We start from the raw sequence: 14,141 nt of genomic DNA on the forward strand, positions 1-14,141 counted from the left end.
CATGTTTAGTATAGAAGTTTAAGGGAGAAATAGATTAATTGTAATCAGGTTTTCATTATCTAGCCACATGAAGCAGTCAAATTCAGTTAAGCTTTTAATTTAGCACAAAATGTAGCAGATGATCCATTCTCAAAAATCTAAATGTTTCCATGGATATAAGATAGTGCATTTTTTATAAATGTTGAGATTTGATTCTCAGTGCAATTATTAGAAACCTGTAATAAACTATTCAAATTAATTTGTTTATTTATAACATAAGAAATTATTCTCATGGTTTTATGTAAATATCTTTTCAAATTATTGGGCATAATTTCATTCTAAACTACCATTATATTCTGAATATCAAGATTTAAAATTAAGGTCACATATTGAAATGAAAGATACTATATATCTCAACAATGATTAGTGCATAGTCAAAATCAGATTAATACAGAATTCTAGTAGGTATTTTATTATTGAATTTGTTGGCGTGTTTTCAAAACTGGCTGTAATTTTGATAAGAAGAGGAAGATGACTGAAATTGTGTTGATAGCAATAGAAAAGAAAAACAGAAACATTCCTTAACATGTTATTGCCATTCCTTGCTAACTGTCCTGGCATTTCTGCAGTTGTGGTATGTGGAGCAAACACAACAGACACAATAGCTCTTCTACAAGGACATCATTCTGGATTGTGGTCTGGCTTGGCAGGCAAAGCACATCACATGTCATGTATTCCTCTCATCCCTCACAGTAGAAAGACATTAGAGTAGGAAAAGGCATCGAGTTATATTTTTTCACTTTATAGATGAGAAAAATGAAACTAAGAAAAATCAAGGTTATAGGATTGGTTGGGGTGTATCTCAAATATTCTTACTTTCACCTTTCATACATACTCTAGAACTTTTGTTATGAGATCCAATTGATCACTAAAATGTGACCAAGAGCCACTGCCTCTAAATATCAATGGAACAGCTGTATGTCAGACATGAAGCTAATTATTTCACATAGAATTTAACCCTTTTAACAAATCAATAAGGCAGACACTCTTCTTTTTATAAGTAAACACACTGAAGCTAGGAGAGATTAAATAACTTGTTCAAGACCTGCTAATATGTGGCAGATGTGGAATTTGAACTCAGTTCAGTTGAACTCCTAAAACCACAATTTCTGTTATACTTTCCAGATGCTTTCTTTAATGGGAAAGGTTGCTTTGGTCCTGGAAGGACAATTATAGCTTACAATAAAAGGGTGTTTATATCACTGCTAATAATTGTATCAGTGTCAATATCCTTGTTAAAGACATTTAAAATATCACAGTAGGCAGCAGCAGTACAAAATGTAGGTTCTGAATTCCCAGATTACTTATGAAGGGATTGAAGCCACTTACTTGTCTGAATGTAAAGGGTATATATAGTAACAAAACTATAGTACACAATAGCAAGTGCAAAGATAAGGGAAGCTCGGGGAGCTATGAAAACATAACTCAGCCTTGGGCCAAGGATCATCTACTGACAGGAAATATAAAGAGAAAACCCTACACCAGGATACTGACAAAGAACACATACAGAGCAACAAATACACATGCCCTCATTCTATATTTCTCTTTGGCTACCCCGAGTTTCTCCTATTATTTATATTCTGCAACTGGAATTACCTGCCTAAGTAACTGTACACAGAACAAAGCCTGAGCAGGGGGGGTCGGGGCGAGAAACTCACTCTGTTGACGCCAATAAGAGGCAGAACTAACTCTGACACCAGTTTTCATGCAGCTTCTAGTGGGCGTGCAAGTTGTGCAGAAAGGTGTGTTTGTTGACGGGGTGCTCAACAAATCCCTATAATAGCTAAAGCCTGCTTCAGAAAGCACCTATTTACTCTGAGGAGTTGCCTCTGACTACCATAAAGCCCATAGAGTCCGTCTTTGGAGGAGCTGGTAGGTTTCCACAAAGTTCAGGGATGACGTTCAGGAAAGGCCCTCCTCTGAGAGAGGCTAGTAAAAGGCATTATAGTCAATGAGTTGCCATTTCAGTTGTGCCTTATTCTAGGAGACTAACATGTGGGACCTCTATCTAAGTCAGGCAAGAACATTCTGATGTAATCAGTTGGACTGTAATATGTTCGGGATGAAATCATAGTGTCATTTAAACCATAGGGAACCTTGTGAATAAGAAGCTGCCAGTACCTTTCTAATACTGTCCAAGGAGACAATATTATGGTTTTAGACAACACCATATATTCCTAGTATGATAGAAAAATCCATTTCGAGAACCTAAAAATTGTGTTGTGATTCTCTGTACCCAAATAAACTATGGACCTAAGACTTGTTTGCAAAATGGATTTTACTTGGAGAGAATGGTGAGAGTAACATGTAGGTTACTCTTTTCCCCAGAAGAGCAAAATTCAATATTTTAGTTATATTTCCCTCTCAGATTCTAACAGTACTAGTGACCAAATTTGAAAAATCCTTGTTGTATTTAAATACAATTTTAAACCTCCCATTAATAAATTAATTAAGGCTTTCATAAGTAAATTATTCTACCAGAGCCTGATTATGTTCAGTGAAATTAGAAAATTAAATTCAAATATTGTAAAATTAAAGCCCACACACAGGATTTTCAGATTCCATAATTAATGTATCAGTCCCTCCATGACTTTGATTTGAACAAATATCAGTAAAATTATAACATCCCAAGTATTATAGGTAAACTTGTATATCCTGTAAGTATTGTTGGTTATAGAAGTATAGCTCAGTGGTAAGGATCTGAGATCCTTATTCATAGCTCACACCAGAGAAAAGAAAGACAGATTTGAATAGAAAAGAAAATGTCTTACTTGGTTAAGAATGTCTTGTTTCTGTGCATGCAGGGAAAGAAAGAATACATGTATTAATGTAAGATCATTTATATTCATTATTTCGTTATCACTGATCATTTAAAAGAAAGATTGATTTTAAAACATGCCCTAGATCCATGGGCCACAAAATGTGCCTTCAAAGCAGCAGCATCAGAGCCAACTGGGAAACTGATAGAAATACCAATTTTTAAACCCCACCCCAGGGACACAGAAACCAAGGGGAGGACTGAGGGGACTGGCAAAAATCTGTGTCTTATAAGACACCTCCAGGTGATTCTGATGCAAGCGAAAGTTTGAGAATCACGAACTGGATCTAGCTTTGATGTAATAAGCAAGCAGTTCTAATTGGCATGCGATAAATACAATGAATAACACACACAGTATAATTAAAACCTTCTGGAGAAGATTATGAAAATAACAGCATGTGTAAAGATATATTAATGAGTACTTAGTTCCCTACTCATAATGTTTCCTTCTAGTAGAATAACATGCCTAGCCTCTTTCCATGTCTTTAAAGATAAATGACTTTTCATTTATAGGCCACTACTTCATGTCTTCCCATCATTTTATTTTTTTAATATATTTTTATTGATTTCTGAGAGAAAGGGAAAGCGGGGGGGAGGGGGAGGGAGAGAAAGAAACAGAGAAACATCAATGATGAGAGAGAGTCCTTGATTGGCTGCCTCCTGCATGCTTCCTATTGGGGATCTAGCCCACAACCTGATCATGTGCCCTTGACTGGAATCAAACCCAGGACCCTTCAGTCCACAGGCCGATGCTCTATCCACTGAGCCAAACTGGCTAGGGCTCTTTCCATCATTTTAGATGTCAATGGAACAATTTGAAATGGAATTTGAAATCCAGGCCAAATTTAGATAGATGATAGATATAGATAGAGAGATGATAGATAGATAGATAGATAGATAGATAGATAGATAGATAGATAGATGCATCCAATGCCAAATTCTAACCCCACCCCTGAACACAGATCTCTCAAGTTTTATGGCCTAATTATTGTAGTGAAGAGTAAAGGGCACCATTCTTAAATTGAGTTTCTAGATAATTAGGTTTTATTATGATTAATGTCATGAACTTAGCTTAGCTAGTTAACTTTTGGGAATTAATTTTACTTTTCTTAAAACAAGTTTCTTTATTTAAAAATTCTAAAATCATATTTGGAAATCTCAAAACTTTGAACTCCTATGCTTACAGAATCTTTAAAGCAATTGTTTAGACTTCATGTTTTATCATTCTTTTTTTTTAATTTTGTCAAAGAATGATCATCAAATGATCTTTAAAAGATTGGAATTAAAAATAAATCAATCATCCATATATTATACTTACTATATCTTCTATATTAAAATAGATTTAAACAGGTCATATTTTCATTAGATTATTAAGTTTTTAGATACAGTTCTTTTTATTAATTCAGTAATATAAGTGAACAATAATAAACATAAAAACTCTAACATAAGCAGCTTTACTTTTAAGGGAAGAAGTAATTTTAGAAATACTTATGTAGTTCTCTCTTTGTAAATACATTTTATGTAGATGACATGACTATGTTCATGTTAGAAAACAAAAGATTAGTTACTTATACTAATGGCAGATTAATAACTTTTATAATTTTTCTTCTATAATTGACCATTAAGTATCATCTATGCCAAGCAATTCTGTTCAACTTGTCCAGTCAATATGTGAACTGACAGTATGCATTCTTCATGAATTCTTTCATATGGTTAGAATGACCTTTTATAAACTGGACTGAGTCATATTCTGAAGAGAACCTAAGGCCTTAAATATTTTTTATGCAACATTGAATATTCCTAATTACTTCCTATTGGCTCTTGTGAAATACATATTAGTGTTTCAAAATCATATAAACTTAAAAGAAATTTTCTCCTGAAGGGAAAATGCATACTAGCATTAACATTAGAAAGTGATTCCACTCTTAAATTAGAATTACTTTTGGATCATAATGAGATCTAACTTTTATATTTTTCAAATGTTCATTATTTTAATAACACATTTTAAGAACAGATCAATGCATTATGGAGAGGTGTTGCATTACTGAAAAGGCTGACATCACATGTGTGTCCAATACTGAACCTAGCAATTACCTCAATAAATCCAGTGTACAGTGACTGATAATCCTCATTTAATATATATTATCAGTAAGATAAGTCTTGAGAATCCTTTAAATAAGAAATCACTGAAGTAAAAAAACTACTATGTGAACATCACATTTCAGTTGAATTTAGAGCCAGCAGCTATGTTTAGCGATAAAAAGCAGTTTCATATCTCTATATAGATTAGGTAACATGCATGTTTTTAAGTATAGTTGGTAATGTCAATATTAATGACATTTTTGGGTCTTATAGTTTTGCAGTAAAGCTGACATGTTTAACTTTCCCACTTTGCATTCTTGGTCTTTGGGATCTTCAATTTGACAAATTTATCTGCCAACACTTTTCTCTCTATAGCATCTTGGAAAATAAAATGTGAGGAAATGTAGGTCAGATATCTGCTTCTTTTCTGATAATAGGAAAATGGGAACAGCTTTAAATTGCCTAATTTTCCCCATACTTTGTAGGCACTAAATGTCAACTTTATTTTTCAAAAGAAAATAACTCATAAATTAAAGATTTTTAAAGGATTTAGACAGCATAAAATGTGGCATGAAAATAGCTAATTACTAGAAGTCAATAGAAAATTATAAAACAATATGAAAGCTTTAAGGTTGGAATTTAGACATTGGGTTTTGACTAACATTAAGTTCTATAAAAATCCCAGAGAAGTACAATGTTGAAAGACAGCCAGGAGCTCTGCTCCTCTAAACATTCAAAACCACAATGACAATAACAAAAGACAAACCACATTTTAATCAGCAAAATAAATCCATCTAGATGGCTAGATAACACATAACATTTCAGGCAAAAGGGTCCTTTGCAAAAGGCAGTGTGTTTTAACTGCCATAAACCCTACTATGACTTGATGAAGCTGTAAAAGCACTCACAGACCTGATGATCAAATATTTAAAATGTAACACCTCTCAGCTGGCATTAAATGGAAGGTTATCTAACCATTAATTAGGAAGGGAAAGGAATTCATTCAACCATGGTGTTCAAAAGCAATCAACAGGACATTAAGTTTTTATAAGGAAAGAATTTCAGGGACTGGTAATAGGTAAAAGCAAGATAGGGGGAAGGAAGTCCCCTCTTTTTGTCCCCGCTGGCTCTTTAAAGTATTAGATTAGTTATATCAATCAAAAATCTTTCTCCAGTTAAGGGAATAATTCCCTGAAAAGAGTAACCCCCTGCTCTACACTAGTGTTCATCTGGGGTTTAATCGTCTAGATCATAGAGAGTCAGACACCCTTTCGGTCCTCTTCTATCTAATACTGTTTCCTGACTTCCAGAAAAAGGACCTAAAAACTATTTTGTAGATTATCTATATCTTTCAAGGACAGACTATAAAAATGTTATTTACACTTGCAAAATATTTTTGTATTAAAAAGATAGTAAGTACAACATTTAATGTATCTCCCAGGGTACATTTCATTATAAATTTCACTTTCTTTATGTTATGGTATATGGTATACAGCATATGTATTTTTAAGAACTATTCATTAAGATATTCTTCCTCCATGCGCTTAAATGAAACCAAAAAAAGAAAAAAGAAGTTTTACCCCTTCCGGATTATACTTTGCAAGCACACCATTACCATGGAATTCTTCAAGAACATCTTTTAATTTCTTTGTAGAATCTATAAGAAACAGAAAATACAAACATTGTTTATACATGCCTACTGTGGTTATGAAACCCCATCCAGAAACAAAGACCTCTTAAAATATAAGCACCGATAAATTAAAACTTAAAGTGAACGTGTAAAATGTTCTTTACCATTTTTGAAAGACTATTTAATTGAAAAAGGAAATCACAAATAAAGGAAGGAACAAAAAAAGTTAGTTTTGCCCAAGTGTAATACCCAAGAATGGTACCACTGCCTATGAAGTATATAAACTGATGAGCAAATAAATAAGTAGGCAGTATGTTTTCTCCTTTATCTTGGTAATATAACATCTAAATGAATGAAATTAGTTTTAAAAATAGAAAACGTAAGTATTTGTTAAACTTTATAATTTACACAGTACATTTTTCATATATTACTACATTAACTAAATAATAACCCTGGTGAATAAACAAGAAAGATAAAATGTGTAGTTAAGCCTCAGTGGTGAATCCATTCAGAGGCAAGCTACAGATTTTAGCATTTTGCAGGTCTTTTCAGAGAAAATTTTCTAAATATACATAAAGCTCAACATTAAAGCTTATTTTAATTCAATTATTAAACAAAGTTTAGATACATTACCACATTTTTCCTATTTTTAAAATAAATTTTAGGACTTTAATCATATTTATAAATATTTCATTTTGTGGACATAGCACTTTTTGTTTATCCATTCATTAGCTGCTATAAATGAGTTATTTCCAAAATTTGGCTATTATGAATAGTGCTGCTCTGAACATTCAAGCATACATATTTCCATGCCAATGTTTCAATTCTCTTGGGTATATACCTAAGAGGAAAATTGCTGTGTCATATGGTTAACTCAATGTTTAACATTCTGAGGAATTGCCAAAAACAAATTTTTCACAGGACTATACTATTTTACATTCCTACTGGCAGTGCATGAGGATTTCAATTTCTCAGTAATTTTGTGGACACATTCTTTTCTACTTTTTTATTATGGCCACCCTAATGGATATAATGGTTTTGATTTATATTCAATTAGTGCTTGAAGCCTATAAAGCTTCCTATACATTTTTTCAGTATATATTTTGCTAGCACTTCCAATACTGTGCTCATAGTTGATACATTATAGCAAGTTCCTTACTAGATTATAGGTTGCCCTTGGGAAGAATACGCACATTTTAATTTTTGTACTTGTATTCAGACTTATTACAAAGCTGAAGCAATAGAATTGTAATAAATATTGGGGTTGATCAGAGCTACTCCTACACTACAACAAATTACAGTTGTAGCTTCACCATATACTTTAGCAGAAACTTACACTACTTCAGAGACTAAGTGGTATATTAAAAAGAGACAAGAAGCTGATTCCCAAATTCTTCTTTGTGGATACTTTTAAGTTAGCAAAATACCTTTTACTTCCTCTTATTTATAGATGTAGACCATTCTGTAGATACCTACAGAGATATACACAAATACGGATGAATAAATTCTGGGATAACACATCCCAAGAGACTATGCTTATTTTAACCAATCCCTTAGCCCCATAATAAAATAAAAGGGGGGAAAAATTTTGTTTTGTTTTTATACATAGGCCTTCCTCTACTGCCTGAAAATGGGCTTTTCAGATTTCTATAGAGGTAAAAAAAAAAAACACACATCCACTAATCATTTTTAAATGCCTAGAGAAGACAACAACTCTTAAAATTATTCATGTCATTTTTTTAGTGTTTTATTGGTTATTTACATTGGAATATTCTTAGTGAGGTAACTACCTGGAATAAAATAATAAATTAAGAGCCAACATCTGTGACTGCTGGTTCCAGGAACTGGGGCTCAAGTCTGATCTTGGTCTGAGACCATTTAAAGAGCTCTCATTCATATTCAGATGAACCGCCATCAACTCACCTTGCTCCTTTTCCAATCTCAAGTTCCATTTTTAATATTTTGACATCTCTAATGTACCCACAATCCAATAACTACCTCACAATATAGTTCAGAAATGGGAACACTATCTTTTTCTTCTATTTCTGTTGCAATAAATTTTCTGGGGCCTAATCTCTCTAAGACTGAGGTCTTGACTTGCCCAACCAATATTCTATAGATGGGGATTTGGGTATAGAACACCAGGGAGTCCCACAAAACCTGTCTGGGCCCAATAACCTTTAAACAGAACCCCGTACATGAACTGTCTACATATCTGCTTAGATTTCCAAATTCCCCTGACTGTGAAAATCTTTTTGCTATGTTCTGCGGACCTTCACAGGAGAGTACACATTTACTTTGTAATTCAGCTGCTTTTCTGGATTCTTCCTATTAGCTATCACCATACACATTCTTATCTTTTTTACTATGTCAATTCTAAATCATGTCTGTTTAAAACAACAATGGTGCAGTGGAGAGGAGAAAAGATGCAAGACTAAATGTGACCTACCCTCTGGAACAAGATAGATACTAAGGAAATGACGCCTAGATGGAGAGATAATAGGTGAGTTAAAAGATAAAGTCTCAGTCATATTTCAGCTAATATTGGAGCCTCAAGTACAAGAGCACAGTGACAGATTCTGGGCTGAGCAAGGCTGAGAAATCCGGGCAAACAGCCAGGCAGGCAGCTGTAAGCTGGAGATCAATTCACACTTAATACATATCTGCAAGAGAACAAAGGTCTGGCATCCAAGAAGATTGACAACTGAAGTGCAGGGCAGCCAGGTTCAAACAGCTAATTTAATATTTGGGACAAAGGATCAGTACAGATGCTCAGCGCAAAATATTTGATCTCCTAGAAAGCAAAGAAGGGTCGCAACTTTAGGCAATTCTGAAACACGGGGTTAATTCCAGAGGCACTGATGTTTGGCTTGGCTAATAGGGCAGAGGACTCAGAGAAGAACACTGGATGCCAATATTTGCCCTTTGACTAGTATGTTAGTCCTACCAGGAAGTAGTTTAATATTGACAACCACAACAGAGAGAATGGGATCATTTTAGATGGTCTTTTCCATTACCATCCGTATCATCTAAGTACTAAAGTGATACAGAGCCTAGCAGTGGGAGTAATTTTGTTCAGGAAACACCTTTTTATATGTTGGGACTTATGAAATGTAGTATATGGGGACACATAGTAGTAGTATAAATTTCCTTATGGCTTGTCTTCCTAGCACCTGCTCTAGTGCAGGAGTTGCTCCTCTGTGAATCCTCTCATGTTCGGCTGACTCACATAATATACAATAGCAGAAGAGTGAAATTGGTACATTTTAGGAATTCACAATTGAAAATGTTCTGCTTTTTAACATGGTTTTCAAAGAAAATTTAATTCCCTTTACATAATTCTAAGATAAAAATAAATCAATAAGTGCATTTGGCACTGTTTAGAAATTAGAAGCATCAAACTAATGGGTCCTAAAAAAAGCTACATGAAAAATGAGGCACATTTAGTTTACCTCATGCCCTTTTAGGTGTCTGATGCATCTTGAATGAGCTGCCTTTGTGATTTGAATGCCTCTCTGCATGCACTTGTCAGATTAATCACAAACGCCCTGTGGAGTAATAGAAAGATTTAAAGCCAGATAGATTTGGATTTGAATCCTGCTCTAGAGTTTTGGCCCAATGTCCTTGGGCATATTTTTAACTTCTTTGTGGCTCAGTTTTCTAATACTTAAAAATGTAATAATGATATGGACCATGCAACTGTGTCTTGCAAAGTGCCTGGTGACCAACAAATTCCTGTTCAGTTGTTCCATCCTACACATGACTTCAAACATCTGATCATCATTCAAGTTTCCTGTTTTTTTGTGGATGAAGGCATAAGCCCATCCTCTTGGTATCATAGGTGTATCAGATTCTGATCCAAACCTACCTACCAGTAATTATTTTATATGCCTTCCTTATTTTTCTAAATTCATTAATTGTTGTTACGATTACAGATGTTCCGCATATTCCCAGTCTTTGCCCTACTGCTCTGATTCTTAAAAGGATGCACAAAGAAATTGAGAGTGAATAAGCAATTTTTTTCCCTGCTACATTTTCCTATGTGTGTTTTTGTGTGTATAAATATTTATATTCCTGGTTGTTGCTCAAGGGGCATTTTGGGAAAAGTACTGATTAGAGCATTTTATTCAAAAATTTATTTACCCTGACTTCATGTCACAAGTGTAAAAAAATAGTAATTTGGAAATCCAGAAGATCTGAAAATTGATATTGTTATTAATGCAATTCCCCAGGTGATATAACAGATGTTCTACTTAAATTATAGTCAGCAGCCTAAAAGAAACACCTACAGCACTACTGAATAAAATATTTGGAGAACTAGTCACCAAGAGACAGAAGTTCATATCTACTTGTGGGAGAATTACAACAGAAGTAGAGAGAGATTGAAAAGAAAATATAAATATATTGTTAAAAATATCAAGAGTTGCATTGTAGCAGTTTATATGCTAATTAAAATTAGACACCTGGACTTTTAAACATCCTAAAAAAGAACATTCCAATGTTAAAGGTTCGACTCCAGATCAGGGCACATGCCAAGGTTGCTGGCTCAATCCCCAGTGTGGGGTGTGTAGGAGGCAGCTGATTCTGTTTCATCATTGATGTTTCTCTCGCTCCCTCTCCCTTCCTCTCTCTCAAATAAAAACATATTGAAGAAATAATAATAATAATAATAATAATAATAATAATAATAGAAAGCAATTATACATAAGAGTAGAATTCAGGAGAGGATCTGGGTTAAAGAACAAAATTTGAGTGTTATTTACAACTTCACTCTCCATGTGATATCATAGAACTGTATGATAGAAATATGTGATATCACACAGAACTATATGATATCACATGGAGCGTGATCTTAGAAAAGATACCAAGGACTGAGACCTGGAGCACTCAGAGGTTTAGATGCCAGGAAAAGAAGAGGGATCTGCAAGGAGACAAGGAATGCATATTGAGTAAAATAATAAGGAAACCAGCACAAGCAATGTGTCATGGAAACCAAGTGTCATATAATATCAAGTAAGATGAGGAGCAGAACCTCATCATTGGATTTAGCAAAAAGAACGTCATTCACGTCCCTGTTTAGAATCATATCAATTTAGTAGTTAAGGCAAAATCCCAAGCAGTGTGCATTAAGAGGAAAATAAGATAGAAGAAATGAATGCAGCAAATATAGGCAACTCATTTTAAAAGACTGGCTCCAAGAGAAGCAAAAAGTTGAGCAGTAGCTGGATGGCAAGAAAGGAACTTAAGTTGTTTTTGTTTTGTTTTTTAAGAGAAAAGAAAACAGCATGCTGATAGAAATGATCCAGTGGAAAAGGAAAATTAAAAATGCAGGGAAAACTATAAAATGGTTAATGTTTAGCAGGTAAGAAAAAAGGCAATCTGATTCACAGCAGAAGGCCTGGCTTCGCATGGGGGCATGGACAGTTCACCTAAATGGGAAGGCAGAGAAGTATGTGGGTTCCTATGCTGGAGGGAGGTAGATGTCCAGTTTGTGCTTATCAAGTTCTGTTGTGATGACGTTTGTTTTAGTAGGTGAAGGAGGAGTAAAACCATCAGCTGAGAAAAGAAATGAGGGGATGATTTGAGGAGATTTGAGGAAAAGTACTAAGAGGTGTTGAAAATTCTCCAGGAGCTAACAAAGGTGAATGGACAATGGAAAAAGTTAAAATTCACCTGGATTATGGTTTCTCCACCCACATGTGAGAGAGTGAGAGGGCAAGAAAGTGAAGGAAGAAAGCGAGAAGATGGTTTAATGACTTCTAGGGGATTGCATTTGAGTTGCCCATGATTACCTCTATTCACGAAGACTGTGTGCTCTGCCAGTCATCCTCTTCAGCGTGAGAGAGAACAATTGCTGGCAGCTATTGTGACTTTGAGAGCTTTATGCCTTCTACTCAAACACCCACCTTCTCTGTACCTGCCACAAACGGATGTGGCACGGAGAGATTTTTAATTCAGTTTGCTTTTTATGTGTGTTTCCCATGAGTTAACAGTACTTCTATGAGTATTATCTTCTTTTTTTGTCCTTCTCCTTCACTTTTCTCTTTATTCTGTTAAGTGGCTAATTACGCTTGGACATATTTAATTCTGGCTAATAACCATCTTTTCAGCCTTCTTTCTTGTCCAGGGACTGAAAAAATAGAGAGCCCGAGTAGTTCAGCTCTATATGGAGCCATCATTATTAGTGGTGTAAAAAGGGTATTTCTCTGGCGAAATAATGGAAGTCCCATGTCCCCACTTCACCTCCTCTGCTCCTCCCTTACCGTCTGATGAGGCTGTAACATCCCCAGCAGGAACTCACTTGATTCATTTTGGAGAGGTTGAAAAATCACAGTGAGATAATTCTGGAGACTTTCTGAGCCTTGATGACTCTCCAACTTTTATGGTTGGAGTTACATATTTATTTCCTATTCCTTTGGCTTTAAGATTGCTCATTTATCCTTTGTATTTTTCTATCTTTTAAAAAGTAATTTTAGGACATTTACTAGATTTTAACAATTTATATTTATTCTATTTCCCCAGAAAGACAAGCTAGAATTTAAAATATATATAATTTCAAGAAATGATTATTTCATGCAGTCCTGTTCAAATAGTTTCTTCACAAGTACCAGGTGGAATCTCCAAATGAATGAACCCATTTCTAACTCAATATTCAGATTTTTGAGTTGGGGAGTGCTGCTTAACTACTATTCACTATTTGTGGTTACCCTATTGCTATCGGTAAATGGGGCTAATAAAAATATCTTCTTGCTTCTGCTGGGATTAGTATCTGGCATATATATTTTAATTATCAATTTTAATTTTTTGTTATGGGAAATGTACTTTCATAGCTAACAGAATTAAGTGCAATCATATGCATTTCAATCAAAATATTTAATGAAATGCAACTCTGAGTTATAATTTTGAATCTGTACCTTATTAAAAAATTTTAAACCCACACTAGTTCAGCAAATGAAAGCTTCATTTCATTTATTTTTAAAGTTCTTATGTGGGTTGCAAAACACTTACTGAAAAACTAGACATTCTGACAACAATAGTGTATTCTCTAGTCGCATTGCTTAAAACATCCTATTTTAAGACAATACAAAATACCCGAACTTTACTATTAGTCATTGACCATAAAATTCTTGCTTCTGTACATTGACCAAGAAACATAATATTTGGCAATCTGGGAAAACAAAATTCTATGTATTTTGTTGGCATACGTATTTTTTACATGTAATATGCTCATATATGAATTTTAAAGAACATAAAACCCCAAAATATTGTCCCCTGAGTTTTTACATGTAATATGCTCATATATGAATTTTAAAGAACATAAAACCCCAAAATATTGTCCCCTGAGTTTTAGCTCAGGAAAATGTGCCATATTTATTTTGTGGTTTGATGTATCTGCTCATCTTTTTTGTTTTTGTTGTTAATCCTCACTGAGGATATTTTTCCATTGATTTTTACAGAGAATGGAAGAGAGGGGGAGAGACAGAGACAGAGAGAAACATCGGTGTGAGAGAGACTGCAACCGAGGTACATGCCTTTGACCGGAATTAAACCCAGGATCCTTTAGTCTGTGGG

The 14,141-nt window shown here is 34.3% G+C and overlaps 1 protein-coding gene across 4 annotated transcripts in view; it reads right to left on the reverse strand.

Annotated features, from left to right (window-relative positions):
- The window catches only part of DGKB (diacylglycerol kinase beta), a 526,570-nt gene that overhangs the window by 407,766 nt on the left and 104,663 nt on the right, over positions 1 to 14,141 (reverse strand). For 3 of the 4 annotated variants that reach the window (XM_070424374.1, XM_070424375.1, XM_070424373.1), the window contains exons 3-4: positions 6,520 to 6,596; positions 2,811 to 2,831 (exon numbers count right to left, since the gene is read on the reverse strand). In XM_070424374.1, coding sequence (XP_070280475.1) covers positions 2,811 to 2,831; positions 6,520 to 6,596 — 98 coding nt within the window. The remainder of the gene's footprint in view (positions 1 to 2,810; positions 2,832 to 6,519; positions 6,597 to 14,141) is intronic. The other variant, XM_070424376.1, reaches the window with a different exon arrangement.

This window comes from Myotis yumanensis, unplaced genomic scaffold (assembly GCF_028538775.1).
Source record: "Myotis yumanensis isolate MYYU_CA2020_CCGP unplaced genomic scaffold, mMyoYum1.0.hap1 SCAF_9, whole genome shotgun sequence".
Lineage (NCBI taxonomy): Eukaryota > Metazoa > Chordata > Mammalia > Chiroptera > Vespertilionidae > Myotis > Myotis yumanensis.